The following is a 27611-nucleotide window of genomic DNA, read 5'->3' on the forward strand; positions in this document are numbered from 1 at the left end:
TATTCTTGTTCTTATCATCTTCTCCATAGTTTTACATAGTACACTGGTCAGACTTACAGGTCTATAGTTCCCGGGTTTTTTCTTATCCCATTTTTTATGGATGGCGGTTATCTGTCCCTCCTTCCAGCTGGCCGGAAGTTCTCCTGTCTCTAGAGATTTGTTGAATATTTCACACAATGGTGTGTTTATTATATCAGCAGTTTCTTTTAGTACTTTAGGGTGGATGGTATCTGGTCCCGGTGATTTTGCAGGATTTAAAGTTTTTAAGATGGTTAATATTTCTGCCTCCGTTATTTTAGTATTATAGTATGGAGTTGGTATATTGATATCTGTTAGAACAGGTATACAATTTTGCGGTTCAACCGTAAATTCACCTGAGAAAAAATCTGCTAATACGTTGGCTTTATCTTTGTCGTGTTGAGCTATTAGTGTATTTCCTCCATTTGTAACGTGTAGTTCTGAAATTCCAGATTTTGATTTTGTTTTTGAGCTCGCATAATTCCAAAAATTCTTTGGGTTGATCTTCTCTTCCTGAGCAATGTCTTTTTCCAGGTTCCTTTTACAATTTCTTACTAATGTTTTTACTTCATTTCTGGCTCTTACGTATTCCTTGTATTTCTCTCCGTCTCTTGTTTCAAGATATCTCTGCCAACTCCTGTGTTTTCGCCGTATTGCATGAACGGTTTGGGCATCTGTATGTTTCCGGTTCTTCATTGATCGTTGAACTGATTTTGGTATGTTTCGTTCAATGGTGGATTTTATTTCATTGTAAACTATTTCATATTTGGATCCGTTTCTGCTGCGCGTCCTAATGTTTCCTTCCAATCTATTGATAGGTCTTTCCTTATTTGCTCATGATCTCCTTTGTTGTAGTTATACTTGGTTGTTATACTGTTTGGGTAAGTCCTTGTACAGTTGAAGACGAAGTAAATGGTGCCATGGTCGCTCTTGCCAATTCCACTTTTTATTTTAAGGTTACTTACCATGTCTTGCTCGTTTGTAAATATCAAATCTTATATACTGGGCTCGTTATTTATCCTTATTCTTGTTGGCTCATTGATGTGTTGAAATAGGAATGAATCTCTAATTGACTCAATAAATTTTTCCTCCAAATGTTTTGCTCCCTTAGACGGGATCCATCGAATCCAATCTATATTTTTTAAGTTAAAGTCTCCCATGATTAATAAATGTGAAGTCTGTATTTTTCTTATATCCGCAAGTAACGCACATAGCTCCATATTATTTTCATCTACACTGTTAGGACTTCTATAGATGCACCCCACTGTTAGTATATTTCCTTTGTCAAGGTTAATTTTAATCCACAATTGCTCTGTAAATTTCTCGTTGATCGATACTTCCGTAGCTCCCAAGTGTTGAGCAGTGTAAATGATGATTCCTCTAAATCCAGTTTCTTGTTTTATTTCTCCGTGGAATATGTCAAAACCATCTATGTTAAGCTCTGATTGATTTATTCGGTCGGTATCTGGATTTTTTTGGAAACGCCTCCACAACTCCAACTATATCTAATTTATCTTTGTTGATTATACATTTGAGCTCATCAATTTTGTTTGTAAGGGTATCTGCGTTTGTGAACATACATCGGAGATTCGCTATGGCTTTTTGGCTGCCAGCCTGACGATTTTTCTGTTCCATGGTGGCCCGCGGACACGGTGGATATATTCCCCCGATTCCTTCCTTTCTCTTGTATTTGCCTCGTCTCTTAAGGCGATTTCCTGTTCTCGTTCCTTTTTCGTGAGGTCGTTATTTACCCGGACATTTGTGTATGTTTCATTGCATTTCAGCTGGCTTATGTTCTTGAAAAAATACCATACATTGTGTATATATTACGTTTTATTAGGTATAATATCGCTGTGTTATTGGTTTAAAAAAAACGGTCTGAGTATTTTGATTTATTGTATATTATTAATATTACCCCTATTAACTGTGTTAGATAAACATATATTGATGATTAGTTCAAGATTCGCTTATCCCGTTATTCCTACCTAACTAATAGGTCCATATAGCACTGTCGGCTTCCCTCCTTTACCCGCGCTAACCTTGTAGGTTTTATGCCGAATGAGCGAAAGGACCTATTCTATGGGTCGTATTATACAGTTTATAGTGGTAATACAGTTCTATCCTAATTTTTATCCGTCGTTTAGGCTTTGTACAGTCTAAATACGGCGTGCCGCTTCAGATTGTGCATCGCCCCCGGCGTTACATATAAATGTAATCATGTGTATCCACTCATGAATACATATATATATAATATTATACTCGATTAGACATAAGATTGCTGTGGGGTGGAAGACTCGTCCTTTTTAAAAACGGAACTTCCCGCACGTGGCCAGAACACATACGCTTCAGCTTTCCTATATCAACCGGAAGTGAAATGTTTTTTTGTTTTTTTAATAGTTAATTAAATTTGTGTATTGTTTTGATTGATAGGATATTGTTATTATTACCCTATTAGCTGTGTCAGATAAACAGCTATTGATAATTAGTTCAAAATCGCTTATCCCGTCATTCCTACCTAAAGCAACCATTCCTACCTAAAGCAACTATCGAATACCCGGGTTTATATAGAACTTACATAATGGGAACCAATTCACCAATGAAAGCACTCTTTACACTGCAGCGGAAAATAAGAAAGTGAAAGCAACGGAAGTGAATTATTTTAAACGCCCGGATTACAGCAGAAGCTAGCGGTTGTTAACATTGCCCGACACGAGGTAAATAATACAAGGCAACCAAGTTTAAATACATACAGACAACAAAATATTTACATTAATAAATTTACCTAAAATAAATACACTCTCGGATTCATACCTGACCGGTCATTCATTCATAAATATCACTTTTTTACACTTATATCCGTCATTAAGTAGATGTTACTGAATGCATGAAAAGCCACTATATAATTATGTAGTTATTTGCCAGAAGCGGGACAGGGGTCCTTAACTTTTAAGGACATTGATGAAATCCGCAATTTATATCAACCATCTGAGATAAACAAAACAACTAAAAACGGGAACACGCTACACTTCCTGTCGGCTCTTAATATAAGGTAACACCGTACATTATACTCTGTTGAAGTTATGGTAGCCTGTCTTCTTTGATTTGTTTGTTACAATAGTTTAGACGGAACGTTAACGATTGTCTGTGTACGTGTAGTATTTTGTTATTGATCGTACTAAATTAGTGTCAGTGAATGTGTCTGGAAAAATGATGGTGTTTGGATATCTCTCGATGTTTCCTGATAACTCTTTGACACATACTAGAACTGAAAGATTAAGGACTTGGAATGGCGTGATATACACGTGTAATTCCTCAACAGATACATGTAATTCGCACGATAAGATGTTCATTTCAACAAATTTTATTCATGATGTTGTATGAATTGGATCGAACAACAGGCTATGCCTATATCAGTTCTCTCCTACATGCATTTGTATAGATCAGCATATAAATATATTGTAATTTATCAGTGAAATGAAAAATTGAAAAGAGACAACTAATATACAAAACAGATATCAATGTGCAAGTCATATGGTATAGGGGAGATAACTCTAACAGCTTATGAAAGGTCACAAGTCAAGCTTTGCTACTTCTTGACCTCACCAGAGTATTGAGTGGGTTTTTGACATATTCCTTGACTAGATTCTCCCTGGGAGTTCAAAATCCACACAGAGTGACTCATAGATACATGTAGTTGAAGATTAGGCTTATATAATTAAATATCGTGAATAATCTATGTCAATATTGTATGGTATATTAACATTCACATTATAATACATTGAAAATATAATTATACAACTATTTGTTATTAATTACAAAACACAAGTCCATGTTGGTTTAAGGGGTGAGTGTATCATATTCACACTGTGTTTATAGAAAGCGATTAATAATATTTATAACCATAAGCATGTTTGCTGTTCATGTTTACAATATTAGATTATTTATAGTACATTATAATATAAGTTGATATAGATAATTCTAGTTAATAAATCTTTTTGAGTTCAAGATAAAGGTTGAGACNCAAGATCACAGGGGTCAAATATGTTAAAAACTTTAAACAACTCCTCTGAATAACCAAAATGCCCAGGGTGATATTTGGCCAGTAGCTTGCTGGGATGAAGGGCTTCCAAGTTTGTTCAAATGAATGGCCTTCATCCATTTTCAAGGTCACATGGGTCAGTTGTCTTAAAAAATCTTTAAACAACTTGTTCCCAATAACTAAGAGGCCTAGAATAATGATATTTGGCCAGTAACATGCTAAGGGTGAAGAGCTACCAAGTTTGTTCAAATGAATGACCTTATTTAGATTCAAGGTCACAAGGGTCAAATATGTTTAAAACCTTTAAACAACTTCTTCTGAATAACTAAGAGACCTAGAATAATGATATTTAGTCATTAATTTGCTGAAATCAAGGGCTACCAAGTTTGTTACAATGAATGTTACAATGAATGACCTTTATCTATATTCAAGGTCACAGGGGTCAAATATGTTAAAAGCATTATACAACTTCTTCTGAATAACCAAAATGCTCAGGGTGATGAGATTTGACCAATATCCTGTTTGGGTGAAGGGCAACCAAGTTTGTTCAAATGAACGACCTTCACTTATATTCAAGGTCACAGGGGTCAAATATGTTAAAAAACACATTTACACAACTTCTTCTAAATAACCAAAAGGCCGAGGATGATGATATTTGGCCAGTAGCATTCTAGAATGAAGGGCAACCAACTTTGTAAAAATGAATTACCTTGAATTATTTTCAGGGTCACAAGGATCAGATATGTTCAAAATCTTAAAACAACTTCTTCAGAATAACTAAAAGTCGCAGGTTGACGATATTTGGCAAGTAACATGATGTGATAAAGTGCTACCAAGTTTGTTCAAATGAATGACCTTCATCCATTGTCAAGGTCACATGGGTCAATTGCCTTAAAAAATCTTTAAACAACTTCTCCTCAATAACTAAGAGACATAGGATAATGATATTTAGCCAGTAACATGCTATGGATGAAGGGCTATCACGTTTGTTCAACTAAATGACCTTTATTTAGATTCAAGGTCACAGGGGTCAAAAATGTTTAAAACCTTTAAACAACTTCTTCTGAATAACTAAGAGACCTAGGATAATGCTATTTGTCCAGTAGCATGCTAGGATAAAAGGCAACAAATTTTGTTCAAATGAACGACCTTTAATTCTATTAAAGGTCACTGGGGTCAAATATGTTTAAAACTTTAAACAACTTCTTTTGAATAACTAAGACGCCTAGAATAATGATATTTGATCAGTAATTTGCTGAAATCAAGGGCTACCAAGTTTGTTACAATGGATGACTTTTACCGATATTCAAGGTCACAGGGGTCAAATATGTTAAAAGCATTATAAAACTTCTTCTGTATAACCAAAATGCCCAGGGTGATGAGATTTGACCAGTATCCTGTTTGGGTGAAGGGCTACCATGTTTGTTCAAATGAACGACCTTCACTTATATTCAAGGTCACAGGGGTCAAATATGTTTAAAAACACCTTTACACAATTTCTTCTAAATAACCAAAAGGCCGAGGATGATGATATTTGGCCAGTAGCATTCTAGAATGAAGGGCAACCAATTTTGTTCAAATAAATGACCTTGACTTATTTTCAAGGTCACAATATATAATATAAACTTTATTTGTTTTACAACAATTATGAAATGAACTACCTTCAAGGTCACAAGGATCAGATATGTTCAAAATCTTAAAACAACTTCTTCAGAATAACCAAAAGTCGCAGGATGACGATATTTTGCAAGTAATATGATGGGATTAAGGGCTTCCAAGTGTGTTCAAATGAATGACCTTGAATTATATTCAAAGTCACAGGGGTCAAATATGTTAAAATCTTTAAACAACCTTTTCTGCATAACCACAAGGCCTAGAATGTTGATATCTGTCAGTAGCATGGTGGGATTAAGGACTACCAAGTTTATTCAAGTGAATGACCTTAAAGGTCACTGAGGTCAAATTTGTTTAAAATCTTTAAATAACTTCTTCTGCATAACCATGAGGCCCAGAATGTTGATATTAAGCCAGTAGCATGCTTTGATGAAAGGGCTATCAAGCTTTTTCATTTGAATGACCTTGACCCACGTTCGGGGTCACATTTACTCAAATATGTTTAAACATTTGAATAACCTTATTTCAATAAACAAAAGTATAGGTAGGTGATGTTTTGCAAGTTGCATCCTAATATAAAAGGCTATAAGATTTTTTCAAACTAACGACCTTGTTCGACTTTCAAGGTCACAGGAGTGAAATGCTTTTAAATCTTTCAACAGTTTCTTTTGAATTACTTTAACCATAAATACTGATAGTTTGCCTTTAGCTTTATTTAAGTTCACTTTTAAGGTTACACATGTGAGATGTATACCAGATGAGCGATGAAGGCCCATTGGGCCTCTTGTTTAAAACAACTTCTTCTAAATAACCAAAAGGCCGAGGGTAATGATATTTAGCCAGTAGTATGCGTGGATGATGGGCTACAGAGGTTTGTTCAAATAAATGACATTAAATTATATACAGGGTCACAGCGGTCGAAGAAGTTTAAAATCTTTAAGCGACATCCTCTGAACAACCATGAGGCCCATAATTATGCTATTTGGCCATTAACATGCTTGAATGAAGAGCTACTCAGTTTGTTGAAATAAACGACCTTGACTTATATTCAACGTCACAGGGGTAAAATATGTTTAAACAATTTTCACGACTGCTGAATAACCAAAAGGCCCAGGATGATGATATTTCGCCATAAGCATGCTTGGTTGTAGGACTACTAAGTTTGTTCAAATGAATGACATTGTCTCATATTTAAGGTCGCAAGGGTCAGAAAGTTGATATTTGGATGAAGGACTATTAAGGTGGCTCGACACATCGTCATCAGCGTCCATTTTCGTGACATACTTCCGGAAAAAGTACAGCTAGGACTCAATTATCTTAATCGAAATGTGCATGTACACCGTGTCGTCATTTCCGTATTGCGTATCGGGCATTCAATATCGTAGTGCAAATTATAGTAACACCTGCTGGGCCGTTTTCGTTTAAACGGTCAAACCGATCGGACCACTGTTGTTCGTTTATTAAATAAGGTCGGACCTAGTAATCTGATGCTGCTTTCAGGCGAGTCTTGAGAAAGCCTTGCAAGGCCTGCATACACATTTGCAGGTCCGCCAGGATTTACACCCGAAATTGTTACATTTATAAACGGTCAAACCGGTTGTTCCGCATAAACGAACAGGCCCATGGTAAACAATAGTACACGTGCGTGCCGATGATATGTCAACACCCGATATCAAGATTTTACCGGGAAATGTATACTCACACGTACTTCAGGAATAAAGCTTTCCAATTCATAGACATAAACAGACTCACGGGAAGACAGTGACATGAGACCAGACGACCTCAAGAAGGTCATATAGGAAACACATGGAATGCGGACGTACCAACCTCACATGTGCATATCGCGTGTTTACACGAGTTCATAAGCTCGAGGTCGTTACGATTTTCGCTGTTGAGGGAGTTTCGCTCTGTCGATTAAATCGTGTTTACAAATGTAGTCTACTAGCTTACTCTGTGAAAATAATGTTTTGTAAAATATCAAGATACCTATGAAATGCATGTGTGAGTGCACGTGAGAACGGTATACCATGCGATAGCCTCTGACCTGACATGTAATTATAAATATACCGTGAGTTAGCGGACTGTGGAATGATGTCCAAAGTGTACATGACTGAGGGTAATTTGGTTCCATTAAAGAACAATAAATTGATAATTTTGATATCATATTTTTGATTTATTTCCATCATTTTTGTTATATGTAAACAGAGACAACTGTCATTGTGTAAATGTCACCCCTCTGCAAAAAGTTCCGATTTTTTTCAAGGAAGATAACTCTCACCCGGATCAAAGTGATTGTAAAATGTAAAATAAATTAATTATAAAGCCATTGTGTATATTTTGTTCAATTTCCCACTCTATATGTATAGAACTTTGTGTCCTGGGTGCTTTTAGCTTGTAGATAATCACTTTTATCCGTACAAATTCAATAAAAAACACTTTGTGTAACATGTGTTACATATTTTGCGATAAATAAAATATTTGTAGGGTTAATTAGAAATGCTTCTTTTCATTTTATTATTGTTGTTATTGTTCCGAACAATGCCACACACAAAAAAAACCGGAAAATATTAGAATTGACGAAAATTCAATTTTTTGGTATTTTTTCCAAAAAAGTCCCCAAACTATCGGAATGTTTAGATTTTCATAAAATCAACTCGACATAGTTGCATAACAATTATATGAAAGTTTCAACGAATTTTGCTGGTTAATTGCGAAAGTGTGGAGCCACCTTAAGTCATTTGAATGACCTTGACCCACTTACAAGGTCACATTTGGTCAGATATGTATAAACATTTAAATTGCATAATCTCATTAAACAAGAGGTCTAATGTGGTGTTATTTGGCAAATTGCATGCTGGGATGAAGGGCTATAAGGTTTGTTCAACGTAATGAGCTTGTTCGACTTTCAAGGTCACAGGGGTCAAATGTTTTAAAATCTTTTAACAGGTTGTTTTGTCATTCACCGTAAATACTGATATTTTGCCTATGCCTTTACTTAGTCCACTTTTCATGTTACAAGTGTGAGATCAATACCAGGTTAGCGATGTAGGCCTATTAGACCTGTTGTTTAAAGTAACTCGTCGCATGTATTGCTCCTTCGAAAAGTGTAGTAATTTGTCGTGCTATATTTAACGCCTGGTTTTAAAGGCCAAGGACGACCTAGTTTAAAATCCGTACGGATTCTTATCAGTGATGATCTGTAGGAGGCGGAGTCTAGCAGCTCTTATCAGTAAACTCCCTAGCAGCAGCAAATTGTAAACACATACACGTGGTCATACATGTGCCAGACCACTAGCTCATAACACGTCTTTGAGATTGCATGCTTAAATAAAGTCTACGTACTTACTGTAGTGTGAAATAAATCCCAAAATCATATTATTTTAGTTCTACAAACACAGAGTGATAACTCATAAGTCAGACACAATCTTCATCCTTCTGTTCCATATGTTTGACCTCAATGCACTATACACTTTTTTTTCCTTTTGCTGTTCTCTATGCCCTAGGAATGTTTTTTCGATTGATAGATGTGTATTTACGGTCTACATTGGTGTTCCAGTGACACACTGCAAGTTCAGATCGTGTTTCATATTGTTTGTCACTAAATGAAATCCATTTATCATAAAAAATGTTCATCACGTTGTTGAAACTTTCAACATAAAATGTGTCTCGTGCAAGGACAAAATCATGTGGACTCTTATACAACACAAAACTTGTAAGCACTTTGAAGAGGAGTTTTGTGGCGACTGCATCTGAAAGAATTTGTCTAGATGGTTCATAATTTTTATCTTTCCTGCATCTACTCTCAGCATAACACCCCGCGTGATTTCCTTTGTAATGCTCAATGATGTTGAGAAGGTTCCGTTTCAGGATCTCAGGGTCCCCATTGCAATTTTTCATACACCAGAACGCATGTGTGAGTGTCGTTTTAACTTTGTCCTGAAGAAGAGGTGACCAAATTTTCCCTTTTTGATATAGCGGCCCTGTTGACACATTGTGCAATGCCCTTTTCAGGCTCTTTGTTGCATGCCAGCTATCGTTTTTGGTTTGTTGAGTGTCCTGTTTCTCTGACATATTTGTTGATTGCCATGTTTCTGTCGTGTGTGTGTGCATTGATGGTGACAACATTTTCATTCATTTCTTCATAAAATTTCACAGTGCCAAATTGTTCGTGTCGCTGGGATACTGGGTCATCTGCATTTGTAACATGAATATGTCTGAGGACCTTATAAGAGTTTTGACCAATAACTACAACACTGATATCATTGGCATTCTTACGCCAACCGTGTCTTGCATCTGTCATTATATCTATGCCGTCCAGGTCTTCGTAACTCCCAACTTCCTCCAAGACAGCAGTTTCAGTACTGTCTTCATATTCTTGTCGGATGGCAGTGGAATGCATTTCATAGAATTCTTTTCGTTTCTCCTTTGTTATGCATCCAAGTCCTGCTCCATTGCAAAGCCGTGTGTAGTGAATCGGAAGCATTCCACTACAGATCATCCCGTGGTAAATCCTGTAATTCACAAGATACCTGTTGTTGGGTAGATATGGTGATGAAGACCACACAATGCTATGACATTTGTCTTTGCTACAGTTTAATCGAAGTGCAGCGACATGGCCTTTCATGGTCAATTTCTGAACACATACATTTCCATTGCATATCCTTGAGTGATTTTGTGTCACTTCACACAGTTTCTCCACAGACGACTGTGTAGTAAGAAAAATATTTTGGTCAGTATTTGATTCACCAGCTTGTATGTAAGTATTGAAGTTGAGACATTCTTGCTGTTTTTCCTGACCCTTATGTCCCTGTAGAAAATAAGCCAACACTTCAGTCATTATATCTCCATTGTTAACAGGATGTCCTGCCTGCCGTGATATCATGTCCCTTACTTTCTTCAAATTCTGTTGCATAATGTTTTTCTTAATATCATCTGCTGGTATTTCTAATTTAAAACTTGGTGGTCGTTTCCTTTTCTCTGCCATGTTTGATGCTCAATCTTCGGCTAAATTATATGACAGTTTGACGATCAATGATATTCTCCGAAGTCCACGGTACAATATGTTCCTATTCCTGACTCTCTGTATACCTAAGTTCCCTGACTCCCTAGCCTCCAGGTTTGATCTCCCTGGCTACCGAGGTGCCTTTTAATATAGTTCACAAACCACCACTGAATCCCCCCCCTAAGGACCCTTACCTATCAATAGATATTACAAGTTTGCAACACTGTGTTAGTGTCCAGCTCAGCTAGGTCCCAGTGGGGTACCCTAAGCTGACCATGCATCACCCTAAAGCAAGACAGCATGATATTTCCTACTCATCCCAAATCCCTGAACAATTACCTAAGCATATTTACACTATTCTTACAGGGATCTTTCAAGTTTCAACATGATGTCAGTAATATATTGTTCCCTTCAGCATCCCCCTGAAACATCAAACAAGATGCCAAGCCCTCCATTTACTTTATAGTAACCCCCCACCCCCAACACACATACACACACACACAGTTTACAGTGACCAGGCCTCGGACTTTCCCCTCCAATTCATTGATAATAAGGATCATGGCAGCATCTGAAGGCCCTCATGGTCCATGTGAAAAATACGATGCTTCAACACAAACTGGTGATGAGGATTTAATAGATATTGAAATTGGAGAAGATATGCAAAACTATGTGACTCCGGCACAACCATTTTGTATTGAACAGGATAAAGATGAACCAGAGTGTGATCATTGTTTATGTAAACCATGTATTACAAGTGAAAGAAACATGCAGCTGTGGTGGGAAACAAAACTACACAAAAAGGATAAATTAAACAATATCAGAAAAAAGGAGCTTTATAAGAGATTTTGGACATCTCTCTATCACAGAAATGTGTTTCATGATGAGAGATACATTGTTAGGAAACTAGCAGCTCTCAGACAACATAATGTAGTGCATCATCGTAGAGAAATCATGCCGGACTGTATTGTAAAGCTGGTGAGATTTTGGTTTCCAAATCCCGACAATATCCCTTACATGGGTCATATGTGGGGGTAACTGGTGCATCTGTGGCACTGTGTAGACCTGGTTGTGTGGTCAAATTTAAGTTGGAAACATTATACATGGATAATAAATAGTATAGAACTGAAGATATGTGTTAATGGCTCTGGTAATTGGATTACATTCATGGTTATGATGCTGAGGGATCTAGTTTCTGGACATTGCCGCCAAAATGGTGATTAGGTAGGGTGTTTTGTTTACTCAGCATGCGTTGCTAGGGCCGTAGCAACAACACAGCTGTAAACTTCCGGTCTCAACATCCGGTTTGGCAAACGAAAAAATTCAAATTTGACTGACAGGACTACAAATTGACACAGAATGATTTTTAAATGAAAAAAGTGAAGGCTGCCAACATTTGTATTTCCAGCCATTTTCCAAGTTGTCTCCCTTTTATACCCCCTCCTTGGCCTTTAATGATGTCACGCTTACGCTTGGCAACAGATTAAAGCTGAGTGCCATTGTGAAATGGTCACTCAACGCAACTCTGCCGTTTGCTGTATTATCTGTTAAGATTTCCGTACAGGTATTACAATAATTTAGTAGATATATGTAAATACTATAATTAATGTTTATAATTCTACCGTCGCTTTATCTGAACTTGAATTTGAAAATCTATGTAGTGAATAGAAAGTAACGTTCTGATTGGACAGTACGTAAAGTGATATCTTTATGTATCATGTGAAGATAAAACATTTCGTATGTCTTAACTGCAGTGAAGATACAGTTATTTTCAATTTGATACTTCCTGGTTTTTCGTTGGTAAAATGTTATAAATGTTGATAACGTAAGGGCTTATTGGGTGTTTTTTTTTGTAGATCGTGTGTGACCTCAATTTCCCTGAATGCTTTCAGGCATGGGGAAGCGCCGGAAGTGGACAAAGTGTTTACTGGTCATCCGCTTACGGGTTTGAAAAAAATACCTACATCCGTTACTTGTGGACGAAGCGTAAATAAAAGGTTTGTGAAACTACAATAATTATTTATTTTCTTATTGTTGGATTTTACAGTTTGTACAGGCATCACACGTCATGCCAGAATATTGGCAGTCACAAAATATGTTGATCAGGAGTAGTTTAACAGAGAAAATACGTTAATACCGAGTTAGAATAAAATGAAAACTAACTTTGTGTCTGTTTTCGCTGTTAGTATTTTAAAAGTATGGTAAAACAACTTGATAAACATGAGATCTAGAGTCCTATATGAAGCAGCCTCTAGGGAGTCGTACAGGTATGGTAACTTGTATGTGCAGCTATATGTGTAGGAAAGGAAGGGTATAGTAAACAAGAAAGTTGGAGACGTGAAATAAAACCACATGTTAAAGGAGCTTTCCCATTATCTAAATTTAATAATTCTTTGCATAAAGGAGTTACATCGGCAATAGAAATTTGAGGAATTGCTACTTAAAAATAAAGAATTAAACATCCTAAAGAACACCAATATAAGCATAAAAAACCTCAGTTAAAATAATGAGTAGTTTTTCATCTGATAGCCAGAATATGACAGCCTTGAAATGTATGATATTTTCATGATTTGCACAAATATTTCATCTTTTTAGCCCACCATCATCTGATGGTGGGCTATTCAAATCACCCTGCGTCCGTGGTCCGTCGTCTGTCCGTCGTCCGTCGTCCGCCGTCCGTCGTCTGTCCTTAAACAATTCTTGTTATCGGTATTTCTCAAGAAGTACTAGAGGGATCTTTCTCAAATTTTATATGTAGGTTTTCCTTGGTCCATAGCTGTGCAGGGCAACTTTTGAGACTGATCAGATAAACAACATGGCCGACAGGCAGCCATCTTTGATTTTGATATAGAAAGTTTGTTATCGCTATTTCTCGGGAAGCATCAGAGGGATCTTTTTAAAATGTTATATGTAGGTTCCCCTTGATTATTATTTGTCCAGTGCCTTTTTTGAGACTGATCGGATAAACAACATGGTCGACAGGCAGCCATCTTGGAATTTGATAGTGTAGGTTTGTTACCGCTATTTCTCCGGAAGAACTAGAGGGATCTTTCTTAAATTTTATATGTAGGTTCCCCTTGGTTATTATTTGTGCAGGGCAACTTTTGAGACTGATCGGATAAACAACATGGCCGACAGGCAGCCATCTTCGATTTTGATATAGAAAGTTTGTTATCGCTATTTCTCGGGAAGTATCAGAGGGATCTTTCTTAGATTTTACATGTAGGTTCCCCTTGGATTTTAGCTGTGCATGGCATTTTTTGAGACTGATCGGATAAACAACATGGCCGACAGGCAGCCATCTTGGATTTTGATAGTGTAGGTTTGTTACCGCTATTTCTCCGCATGAACTAGAGGGATCTTTCTTTAATTTTATATGTAGGTTCCCCTTGGTCCTAGCTGTGCAGGGCAATTTTAGAGACTGATCGGATAAACAACATTGCCGACAGGCAGCCATCTTGGATTTTGATAGTGAAAGTTTGTTATCGCTATTTTTCGGGAAGCACGGGAGGGATCTTTCTCAAATTTTATTTTTAGGTTCCCCTTGATCTCTCGTTGTGCATGTTATATTTTGAGACTGATCATAAAAACAAAATTGACTAAAAGAAGAACTAAACAGATCTTTCTCATATTGCAATGATCGATTCTATTTCTTTTACTTAATTTAAGTACTGTACTAGTAAATATGTGAAATGACAAACTCACTTTGAAGGTTGGTTTTCATACACATCAGTTTAAGTTTAGATCAAAAGTTACCTCAAGGTGCATTTACTGTTAACATGACTCGATCAAACAGATAAGAGGAAAGAAGAGAAAAGATCGAACTGACAAAGAACTAATGAAGATGTTACAAAGGAGGGCGCCAAGATCCCTCTGGGATCTCTTGTTTGTTATATGTTAAAAACTTGCCAAGCAGTTAGGAAAAATTGAAAAATGACAATCAATGAACTCATATGACAATTGTGCTGATCTGCATCTAGAATCACGATTGGTACATAAATTAAATGGTGGCTTAAAGAAGTTAACAGTATGTGTCTATACTTCATGTTTTCAAAAAACTGATATAGGCAAAAGAAAATACAAATAGAGATTCGCTGTATTTAACTGTACGTTAAACTAGTATCCGATTTGAACCAGATCATAGGTATTAAAATGTTTATTTATATTGTTTATTTAAATCCTATTGTGATTATGTCCATTACGGAAGATGCGGAACATATAAAAGCAAAACAAAATAAATATGTACTTTGGGTTCTATACTCCAGTACAATTTGGTTTATCGTATATACAATTACACCCCCACCTGCTTTGACAATTAATGTATGTTTTATGTTCATAAATTATAATTCACAAATAAAAACAGTTGTCTTTCTGCCATTAATGCATTGCATATAATATTTACAAAGATGTATGTAGTGGGGGCTGTGTATTACATCTAGATAAGTACGTAGGTAACAACATTGCTAAGATGCAAATTTTCACGACATCCAGGCTGGCAGTAACGTTGTTTCTGGTTCGAACAATTGTTGATCCTTATTACACTTACTTTAAAGATGATAACGGTAATATTTTGGAAAGTATTTTTACCAGTGGTAGACAAAACTAATCCAGCAAACATCGGTCTATTTGGAAGATAATGATTATGTGAATACAGTTGTGGGATATCACAACGTTACATGATGTGCTGTCTGCGCACAGTGAGCCACCATGCACAACTATTCGACAATAGCATGCGCATAACTGTGCGACATATATCGTGGTTGGTATATATTAAGGAATGGTCTGTGAATAAATCGATTTCGTTTTCAAACTTACATCTTTCCTGATTTAAGTATGTTCCAATATATCAGCCAGATTTACATGGCTATCTATTTACCTAGCAGAAAAATTGATGGACACATAACGTACCACAATTGTTTTGAAACGACCTGAATCGACCCGTGTGTATAGATATGGTCATACACACGTACGAATTGTGTTTTAATACCGTTCAAATCAGTGATGAACTCCAATCGACCAATAACTCCATACAATTAACTACCTACGTGCACTACATGTAGTACGGTACCTGAATGAAAGTACAAACCCATTGTTGACAGTTTTACAGGTTTTGTCATAACGTGTAGCAAACGTGTAACGTGTATAACAAAGAGTGAAAAATATACCAATTGGATATCAAATACCAGGGGCGTAACAAACGGGTTTTCAATGTGTAAGCCCAATGATGAAGTGTGCTGCCGAAAGCAGAACCCCGAAGCGCGTAGCGCGAGGAGGGTGAGGGTATGGGAGGGTTTTCCCCCCTCTCATTGGTGGGGGTCTGGGGGGTCTCCCCCATGAGAATTTTGTTTTCTAGAACACATGAGACGCGTTCTCCCTTGTTCTGGCGTCAGTTTTAATGGCTTTAAAGCAAGAAAATATCGTTTTCCCATTTTATTTTACAAATATTTTGCTTCTTTTTGGGTACGTAGGGATTGGTACTCATCTACGCCAATTCTATTATAGAGTTCGGTAACATTATTCCACGGAAAAGAAAAATCTAAAATCATGTGGATTTTGGAATAGTTGTTGTAAGAGTGTGACGTTTCTCCTCGCGCATGTGACTCCGGTTGCGCAGGGATATGAGACTAGTATCATAAGCTAGCACTAGGGGGACTATGTGTAAAAAAACCTTAGAAACACTTTATTTCACGGGGAAAACTAGAGTTAGTGTTTGGGTACACCGATAATTAGCATATCATATAGTCTATGGTGCGTTTATAAAAAAAATATTTGTCAAAAATGATGTGTAAGCCCGGGCTTTTTTGCTAATGTATCGTACCATTGTGCGATAAAACGTGCACATGTGTACTATACGGTAAGTTAACGGGGGTAAAATATGGAAGGCTCGAGTGAAATAAGATATACCTTATTTCACTCGAGCCTTCCATATTTTACCCCCGTAAACTTACCTTATAGTAAACATGTGCACGTTTTATCGCACAATGGTACGATACATCATTATATCGCACACGTATGCGCACTAAAATCGCACGATGTATTCCCGGATTTGTGCACGGTCATTTTGTGCGTTGTGTGATGAAGCAACTGTATATTTTTTTTGTGTTCTTGTGTTGTATGTTACAGTCATTATTACGATGGGTGATCTGAAGGTGATCAGTGACAATGCGATGGAGGGTGTTATCCGTCAGGGTGATGTTGCCCAAATCGAGGCGTGGATCCGTGACGGCCTTGACCTGGCCACGTGGAGAGACACTAATGGTTATAACATATACCACTACTGTGTCAGTTTTGACGCCAGTTATGGTGCCTTATGCGTGGCAGAAGCTGTACCTCGTCTCTGTCAAACACACGCTTTCCTTCTGTCACAGGTTAATAAATACGTACCAAGTCGTACCCCTCTCATGCAGGCTTGTCACTTCAGCGTATTTGATGATGCGTATATTCTTGCCGTGTTGGAGCTTTTCATCCGTCATAGGCAGGACATTGATTATGAAAGACTTCTGTTGAAATCACGTCGTAACCCAAGGATGTACAATTACCTGACATGGAGACAGAAAAATCCAACAGGTAGTAATTGCTTGTTAATTTAAATAGTTTTGATTTTTAATTGTTCAATAAAAATATTTTATATTACTTAAACTGCAAATACATTTCCTTTGATATTTTTAATCATACGTTATAACTGGTTCAAGTTAACAGTGATAATCTGTTTGAATATATGCTTGTTACGCTTATTTACGTTCTTTAACCTCTGGAATATGTCATCGTTAAATCGAAGGCAGACGTTAAGCTATTTGGTTGACTTCAGGTGAAAACAAACTGACAAATTACTAAGTTGATACATGTCCTTTGAAGATTATTTCTCCGCCACCTATCCTCACGATTCTTTTGGTGTGCATCAAGGGATCAGTCTAGTCAACTTGTACATGGTAGAGCGTACAGGGCTTTTAATGTCGTCATGACATATCCCAGGGGTGCAGAGAATATAACTGAACGTTACCGCTTGAGTTTCTTAGATGCGTTAAGCGGTAACATCAATCTTCATGTGTGAAGGAAAAGTTTAACATTCTCGCTAATGAAGCATTAAAACATATTATTTGTCGATGTGTGTTCACTGAAATAAAATTGAAAGAACCACAATTCAAACTATGATGTCTAACATAGATATAATAATATCAAATACACATTCTAGATATGCAGGTGATTGCACTAAAAATTGCCTATAACGGGCATAAGTGAAATGTGTATCTGTTGCAGGTCTTCCGAAAGAGTTAGCCAAATCGCCAAATCAAAATATACTTCGTTTCCTTGAAACTATCGAAGAAATGGACAATTCAACAGCGAGGCAGTACATGGCATCAATTCAAGAACAGGCTGAAAAGTCCCGTAATATCCGGATAGTCATTCTAGGTTATCAAGGCGTAGGAAAGACTACCCTCATTTTACGTCTAACCGGACAGAGCTTATCATTATTGAAACCAACAGATCAGGTTGACATTCACCAAAATATTGTTATTGGCGACCGAGAAACAGAAAAATGTTGGCTAATCCCGCAGGAATTAGAACACGACGTGGCACGGTCTAGATTACGTGACGTCCTTATCGACTCCATGTCGTCACATCAAAGAAGGGCAAGAACAGGTAACACGGTTATATAATTGTCTTTGGCTTTGAAATGCATGCCTTTACGTGAACATTACATATATAAGCACTGCACTGATTTAATTTGGCATTTATAGCTGATATTAATGCCGTCTGAATAAGACGGGTTAAATAATGTCATGCGACACAATATTAACATAGTAACGATTAAAAAAGTTTGCTATGCCTGTCGTTTAAACATTATTTGCTAATGATATTTTATAGAAGTGAATCGCCAGTTGGTGATAACACACCTGCCTGTAAATTTATTTGGCAATATATATATATATTTTTATTTAATTGCAGGTCATATAAAGGAAAGGGTGGACGAGAAATTAACAACGAAACCAGCGTCCGAAAGAACACTACAAAAAGAACCTGACGCGGTATTAAAGTCTGAAGCTGGAGCTGCCATGTCAGCAACCACCATCACTCCTCTAGGATCAGCAAAATCTAAAGCATATGTCAGCATATTTGATTTTGGTGGAGAGATTATGTTTAGCAACTTTCAGCATATTTTTCTGAACACCAACAACGTTATTCTGTTGTGCTTCAGCTTACACAACGTATTTGAGGAGGACAAAATACTTGGTTTGTTGCTAACTTCTTATTTATTTTTGTCATGAATACAATAAATATATACAATCATGAGTAGAAAAAGAACAACCCCTATTATTAGCTCGTCGATTTATATATGATTAACATGTCACAAGAACCACTCATGACCTTTTTGTGCGATATTCATTATTTTGCAGATCGGATATACTTTTGGTTGAACTTCCTCTCAACATTTGCTGACAAAGACAAAAACTATTGTCCTCCTGTTATACTGGTTGGAACACACTTGGACAAGGTCCCAGAGGTAGACCTGAAGTTAAAGCTCATTTTAAGGACCAAAGTAACCCTGCATTTTGGCAGTGTTGCCTTGATCCTTAAAAAGTTTGGTCTTCAAACCTTCAATTTGCAAGACAATAGCTTTGATAATTCATTTCTGAAAAGAAACCCACAGCTTGCTCAAATTAACTGTAAGATCTGTGTCTGAACTCACCTGTTTTCGTCTACACGTTTTTCTCTTTAGATGAGACGTTATTTAAATAAGATGTCACCTTTGTAAATTTAAAGATAGACGACTGTAGACAAATTTTGTACTTCAGATGTATTATCCCTTTAAATATTATATATGATCTTGCGCGTTGAAGTGATTTTGCAAATTAGATAGGGCTCTATATGACTGATATATATTAACTATATGCTGTCTCAGTAACCAGTGTCTATCAATGGAAGTCTCTGTTTGTTTATCTGTGTGTCTCTGGTTTTCTGTCTGGCTCCTTTCTCGTTCCCTCTCTGTCATTTTCATTGTCTATGGCCATGTCCGTCTCTCAATCGAGGTTTGACTTCAGCTCAAGCTACAACCGTTTGATTTGTACACTGCTGTACCAATACTTTGTGTATTATATTAAGGGCAGTTTTTGTGATCATATATATTATTTTCATTGACAGAATAAGCAAAGTGACATCAAAGACAGAGTCAAAGCTCATCTACTAAAGGAAACAAAACATGCTACAGCGTTTCATAGACATGTCATTGCTTTTGAGGTCGTGGCTAATGGTGAAGATGAGATCAAAGACGCCATTCGAAAATTTGCTGAAACTCCATTCGACAATCGCAAGCCAATTAAAAACAATCATCAGCATTCCGTCATATGGAAGCAAATATTTGCAGCAGCAGAGTACCAGTCACAATGGAATCAACTTCTTCCTGCTAAATGGTTACTTCTGGAACGTGAACTGATGATCCTGAAAGGTCAAGGCAAAAAGGTGATGACCTTGGAGGAGATCAAGGACAAAGCTAAACAGCTATCGATCCCACTTGAAGATGACGATGTCATTGCCATGCTACGGTATGTTAATGAAAGTCGGTTTTAAGGTAAAGGGTACGAACAAGTTAAACTATACTATAACCATTGGCACTATTGTGAATATTTTGAAATCCTTTTCAAAATAAATATTCTTTAACATTGTGCATTTTGCGCTGCATTTCCCATTATTGTAGTTGTTCGAAATGGAACATTTGGAAATAAAAATTAGAATATTGAGAATCGCAAACTGCAGGGATCGGGCTCGGGTCGTTTACATTGCAAAGCAAACATTTTACTGTTGGTGTTTTAAAGGAAAGCAAAACGTCCAAACACATATCAAATTTATGGGTCGCAAACATATGAAAAAAGTAACGGGGAAAGTTACTCAAAGCCAGGAAAAACTGCTTTTGGTTGCTTCATCTTTTTAAGGGAGAAGGGAGAATACTGAAAAGAAAACCCAGTTGAACTCTTTCTCGCGATTACAATGGACGCAGTGGTTCCCTTTACCTTAAGAATAAAATACTAAATTTCATATTCTTATCTTATGCTTTCTTGATATGTTTGCATAAAGATTAATTTGCTTCATATTTCTTTTTTTGTGTAACAATTTAAAACTTTATAATATATATCATAACGTTATCACGATGATAATTATTTTTGTGACTTTATTACATTCAAGTTACCTTCATGGAACAAGAAGCATTCTTTGTTTCCAACTGGACCATCCAGATGACAAGGTCGTTTTGGACATCAAATTCGTCATCGAAGCATTTCGACTTATTGTAACCGACATCAAATTCCACGAAGAAAAACCAAATGTCGACCCCTCACTTCAACAGGAATATGGGAAGCCAAGACTGACTATGGATTTCATCCGTGCCATTTGGAAACCTGGAAGCGAGTTTCATCTCTTTATGGACACACTCCTGTTTTACCTGGAGCGTTTGGAACTCATCGTTAAGCCCCTACCGAAGGAAGGGGAGACAAATGTTGACTACTTCCTCGTGCCCTACCTATTGGACGAAGCCGATCCAAGTCATATCAGAAGAATGTTGCTGGATGTGGGGGCGGTAAAAAGTGCAACGCTTTGCTTCGACTTCCTGGAGCGGTTTATCCCTCCGGCTGTTTACAACAAGATTCTGGCGTCGTGTATTCATAAATTTGCACTCTTTGCAAAGGACGACGGTGAACAAGAGATGTATTTACAACAAGGACTGGCATGCTTCGTCCTCAGTCCGCGTTGGAAGATGATTCTTCACTGTAAGGATTCAAGAATGAAAATCACTCTTTTCTCCAACACAACCACAGAAATAAAGGCAGGAGACGGGTACAGTGTCCGATGCATCATGGAGGCCATCATTAAGGAAACGCTTGAAAGGTACAAACAAAGGCATATGAAGTTTCAGTACTTCATCAGCGCAGACTTCGAGGTCACAAGGAACGAGGAAACGGTATTGGTAGAACTTCTGGCCCGAACATCTTCACCTGTTGATGCAGAAGTCGCAGTGTGGTGTCCTGAACAAAACCAGGTCTGTTTCATCCTTGTATTTAGATTTCATTGTCAGGCTTCTTCCTTTGTCATTTTTCTTTAATAAAGTGTTGGTCTCATAACCTTTTCACTTAAATATTTTAAATATGAGGTAAATATTACATATCCTCGTATTGTATAAGTATACAATACTTCACTAATAATCAAAGCAATTATATGTTTGGTCAATTATCATAAAATGATCATCATACTCGTAATATTTTTATATATATTTTTTCTTCTCTTTATGACAATTTATTTGATTTACTTCCAGACTCAACATCCAGTATGTAAGTATTTTAAAGTGAATTGCATTTTTACACACATTTCAAATCGGAACAAAACCAATTGGGGGAAAATATCCAGTTCATTTCTTCAATTCAAATACATACACTCTAAATAAAATTTTGTTAGCAATTTCAATTAAGAGCTTTTCTTACTACATGTGTTTTGATATCAGTGAAATAATTGTTCTGAATCATCTGTCTGTACAGATTTTTACGGAGACATCTTAGACACATGCCTCACTACCAAACAGATGAGTCATGTTGCCAAGTTTATTGGTCTCAACTATTCATTGCTGTTCGTCGAGCTGGGAATGCTCACAAGTGAGATTGACCAAATATATTGGTCGTTCAGAGAGTGTCTCAGAACCTTGGTAACGTATCTTCTTGTGAAGTGGAGCAACAAATTAGGTAAAATGGCAGAAAAAGAGCTCCTCTTAAAAGCTATGAAATCACAGGGCTTCAATACAGACGACATCATGGAGCATCTACGTGAAATGGGAACACCTGGCACGCATCGGTCAACAAGCGCAGGTATAAATTGTTCTGTCACACAAACATATGAAAACGTTATAGTTTCTATAGAACGATTTCTATATAAATATTTGAATGAATGCATGAAATATCTATGAAAATATATAAAGCATATAAATACCCATCTATAAGATTGTATGTTTGAATAACCATCCTGTTTATATTTCATGATGCGTTGGAAAACCTTATGCAGCATGTAATTTAGACATTAAGCGCGATCTTTTGGTTATTTATGGTCATATCATCATACAAAGTTTTAGTTAGAGAAATGCTTTACGCTTAACACATGCACAAAGGAACACAATTGTGAGGGTAAACCGCGTAACTTGCATTAGATAAAAAACAAACCATAAATAGATATACCATAAGTTTGTGTATAGCAGCAAACTATGATTAATAGTTTGGCACGACATTGCTTTAGGTAAAAACACAGAATGTTCATAAAACCATATAAGATATCTTATACACTATATGAGATATCTTATATAGTATATGAGATATCCTATATGATATATGCGATATCTTATATAATATATGGAAATTAAATGAGATGCTGTATAAGATATCTCATTTAGTTTTCTGTATAAGATATCTTATATAATATATAAGATGTCTTATATAGAACATCAAATGAGATATCCTCTACAAAATATGGGAAAACTTATAAAGCATAGTTTCTATATAAGATAACTCATATACTTTTATGAAATTCGCGCAATTGCTCCTTGAATAAATGTTACGTTGGTTTGTGCTGCCACTGATATTATAATCTTGATTTTATTTAACTTTATATCTATCATTCTGTTATAGATACTTGACATGTTCACTAAAATTAAAATAATAACTACCGAAAACAAAACATGTAACCTTTCTCATTATTCATAAAGTTTAAGAATGTAAAGTCAACAAAAACGCAAAATTACAATTCTTTCAATATAACAAACTGGATGAAAATACCTCCATTTGTATTCACCCTAGTTAACCATGAAATATACAAATAGCTGCTGTTAATAATATATGTAAAAAGTTCGCTATCGATGTAACGAATAAAGTTGAGATTGGTATCACTAGTAAACTTTTTCACTCAGCTTCAACGTTTGTTTCATCTTCTGTTAAATAGCTTTGTATCACCTATCATATATCAAAAATACCAGGTGCTTTTTTATGGAATTTACCCTGTATTCCATTTTCCAGACAAGTTAAGTTCCTAACCCGTATACATGTCAGTATGACTAGAAACAACAACTGTATCTGTAGACTATTGATACACAATAATGCAATTGACATTTTTTGATTACAATTTATCCACTGAAATTTCTACTTGGATAAAATAACCATACGTACAGATACAACAGTAAAAATATATAATAACAGGATGTCATATCCTATTAGTTTTCAATATATCAAGAATATGAATATGGGGATGTCGGTTTCTTTTTTATTTTAAATAATTCTAAACTGTATTGATACAAAATGTTATTTACACTCAATGTTTGCTGTATTTCACAGAGGATGACAGATGCCCAACGGAATTAGAGAGACTTCTTATTGCAAAGAAGATAAATCTGTCATATGTGATATTTTTCCTGGAACTTGACTTGGACATCGAGACAATAGATCGGGCTAGGATGGACCACGAGAGGTGTATTGAGAGGTAAACTTGAACATCAACAACGTCCCTCCCTCTTTTTTGTTAGGTGAACGTATTACACAAACAGGGGATTGCACTTTTAGAATTTGGTAATAGTAAGCCGAAAATGAGTGTTACTGCATCATACAGCTGTTTAGTCCTTCTAGGACTCATCGGTGATATAAGGGTTAAAATACAATACATCTTCATTGTTTAATCTATTGTTGAAACAGAGAGACAGGTGTGTAAAACTCTTGAATTATGAATTTAAAACAAAATAAGTCATTTAAATCGACAAAACGGGGTTTTTTTCATGTCAAACTCTGATCACATTTGCGTCTGCAATAGACCGTTTCTTCTTTTAAAATCACATTTTTACTGACATAAAGAAGTTTTATCCATAAGTTAATTATCAAGGTTCTGGAAGAGAGTAATACAGAGTCATATACATGTAACAGCCTGTTTCTTGTCCGTCCGTCTGTAATTTAAATTCGAAACTATACCTCAAATTGATATAGACTATGTGCTTTCCGATTTCCCGATCATTAAAAGTGGATCCTAAGAAAATGTTGATGCTTTTATAAAGATAAAAAACAACAGTAACTTCTCTTAATTTCTTTTCAAAGTAACTGTAGGCCGGGATTTACTGTTGATCAGGTAGTTCAGTTGGTTAGATCGATCGAAATGTTCAGGAGTCTAGGGTTCAAATCCCCGTCTGAACCCGTTGGATTTTTTATTCTCAGATTAATGTCCTTTTCGTTTGTTTCATCTTTCTTTTTTACGCATGTTCTGCAGGTATAGGTTTCTTTACAGAATTTATTAATTTAAGCCGTTTTCTTACAGGTAAAAGGTTTTCAATTCATTGTTACATATATTTGCTGGTGGATGACTTGGTTTGCTTTTTTGATAGACACAACTACCCTTTGAGTGGTGACTCGGTTCATAGACACGGTATATACACATTTCATTTATCGACCCTTCAAAATTAACCAGAACTTTTCAAAGTTTAAAAAAACATATAATTAAGGGGTTTTACGCACTTGTATGGTAGTGAAACTCATCTTTGGTATTTTGTATCTATTACTAAGTTTTATAAGTGCATTCACATGTGTATACCTAACGTTCATCTAACACTTTCTGGCAGTAGCACGGGACGCCTTTAATACATAATATGGGATAAAAATTGGTAATTATGGAAACCATTATGGCTAATTAAATTGGGAGGTGGAGAAGGTTAATTAAAATGTCTTCACGTTCTAAGATTCCTTGAACTGATGAAAGAATGGGTGCAAGATGCTGGGCAAGATGCAACTTTGGCAAAGGTTTACGAGGCAGCCAAGGAGTGCTCGATGAATTGGACAAAACTGCGAATGGAAATACAGAAACGGAGAAAGTAAGTTGACCCTACAATGTATTTATGTATTACTATGTGGTTAAATATGAATTAATGTGTTATTGCTTAGGCAGAAAAAATAAGGTGCTGGAGGGCTATTAGTATGAAACAAATATTTTGTATTAACTATTTTCTCACATGCCCGATTAAATCATTTTCCGAATGCATAATTATAGAGAATGGAATCTAGATCGACATCATTTTCCACCAATATAAATTAAATCAATAATTTGCTTTTTCTATAGAAAGTAATCTAGTATTGCGGTGTTCTTAAATCAAATAGATGTAGCAAAATTATAATATTTATCTTCAAAAATGGAATGAAGAAACATGGTGCTTCGACAATTGTTTTCTTGTCTAATATTGTAGATGAAAATGCGTCAGGATCGTAGAGAATCCACGTTACAGTGTAGAAAGGACGGATTCGGGATTCATCATCAACAATCACGATGGGCGTTCTGCTATTCTAAGAATACATTAAACAATGTAGATCACCATCTATTTTAGTCTGTTACAATATGTGCCATATTACAACGCCGTGACAATATTTACAACATATTTTGATTTCTGAAACTGTGGATTTTATGGTGCATATCTTATGAATACCTTATGAATTTTAGCCTACTATATCGAGTAGGATTACAAATGCACGAATTGGACGTCGATTGGTGCACTGGATAGCGCACGTGCCTTTCACCAATTGACCAACACTGCAGGGGCTGAATTCTCCGAATGGAATTGTGAAGGATTGCCATGTGGGCTTTCACCAGAACATCCAGTTGTATACCCCTTTAAGACCTTATGCGCGCTTTCATCATGGTCATCAATATAGGCGGGTTAATAAAGGCTGGAGAAATTTATTGATAATAGTTGTATAATAAATAAGATCAATATTTTTAATGAACCGACCGATTATACATTTTTGTATATTTCATTATTAAGATTGTGAGGTCTATCATCAAGAGGAATATGATGTTTTTAGTATAACGTTGTTCCTGTTATTATCAATTACCCTTTATTGAAGCATCTTGTTAATAACTTTAGACTATTTTTTTTGTATTCAACAAACCGCTTAAGTCTAGTATCAAATTGTTATTGAGTAAATATCGCATGCAGGCATGTGACGTCTCTTTACATATAATTTGGACGTTTTATTATCGTTCCAAAAGGTCCAGGGGTATAATCTGTATCAAGTATGATGTTGGAGGTGAAATGCATTTTATATTACTTTGTCCAGCTTTTTCTTAAAGTATTGGTTGTGACCTGGCAGCCTGTACTAACGTTAAATGTACAGAGGTACAATATAATTTTCATTTGTTGGCCCAATAGCATAACCATCTATGAAGGGTTTACTTTGAAACGCATGAATTCAAACGGAGACGGCAATTGACCAACAAACTGTCGCTCGAATTTGTATGATTATGAGACAGTATTTTGTTTACTACATCATTGTAAAAGAAAAATAACTGTTCCCTTCTGGGTTTATGCTCAAAACTCACCTTTTCCTTAGTTTTATCTCACCCTACCTCCTCCAAACATTTTTGAAGGAAACGTGTCAATAGTGGGACAATCGACCTCTTTGAAGTGTCGCAAAAGGGTGACCCGTGATTTCATTTCATCAAATTTTATTGACAAGATGTTGTAATCAATTGGATTGAATAACAGGCAAAGCCTATATAAATTCTCTCCGTCAAATGGCCAAAGTTGAATAAACAAGGAGACATAATATCTTAGACATGTTGCAAATGAAAAAATTAACACAAAATAATTCATATTAACACAAGGCTAAGGGGAAGTAACTCATGAAGGAAACATCTCACACACCTCATACACACTTACACACACATACAAGTACATGTACAAATACATTTATTTCAGCATATATATACACTATCATAGACAGATATTGGCAGGCTTAGACCAAAAGTCCATGTGCATATATTGCACAGGTCACTGCTACCAACAACTGTTACAATTAAAAATAATAAATTCATTTAATACATATAAAGTGTAATTATTTACAATGTCATGATAAGTACACGCAATAGACAGTAGTCATGCTCAACTAGAAT

General features: G+C 36.1%; 1 protein-coding gene across 1 annotated transcript; it reads left to right on the forward strand.

Annotated features, from left to right (window-relative positions):
• The first annotated feature begins 2985 nt into the window (after window positions 1–2985).
• LOC110455174 lies at window positions 2986–27181 on the forward strand. The gene is made up of 13 exons (XM_021505150.1): window positions 2986–3067; window positions 12527–12667; window positions 16794–17237; window positions 17928–18311; window positions 18618–18902; window positions 19067–19173; window positions 19812–20212; window positions 20850–21699; window positions 21973–21988; window positions 22193–22516; window positions 24026–24170; window positions 25408–25539; window positions 25909–27181. Exons 3-13 carry the CDS (start codon window positions 16805–16807, stop codon window positions 25910–25912), a joined length of 3081 nt encoding a protein of 1026 aa, XP_021360825.1. The 5' UTR covers window positions 2986–3067; window positions 12527–12667; window positions 16794–16804; the 3' UTR covers window positions 25913–27181.
• Window positions 27182–27611: the final 430 nt, after the last annotated feature.

This window comes from Mizuhopecten yessoensis, unplaced genomic scaffold, assembly GCF_002113885.1.
Source record: "Mizuhopecten yessoensis strain PY_sf001 unplaced genomic scaffold, ASM211388v2 scaffold8149, whole genome shotgun sequence".
NCBI lineage: Eukaryota > Metazoa > Mollusca > Bivalvia > Pectinida > Pectinidae > Mizuhopecten > Mizuhopecten yessoensis.

Coding starts and splice junctions, on each gene's coding strand:
- LOC110455174 (XM_021505150.1), top strand. CDS start 16,805: ATGGGTGATCTGAAGGTGATCAGTGACAATGCGATGGAGGGTGTTATC. Junction 18,312..18,617: donor TCAAAGAAGGGCAAGAACAG/GTAACACGGTTA, acceptor ATTTAATTGCAG/GTCATATAAAGGAAAGGGTG. Junction 18,903..19,066: donor TGAGGAGGACAAAATACTTG/GTTTGTTGCTAA, acceptor ATTATTTTGCAG/ATCGGATATACTTTTGGTTG.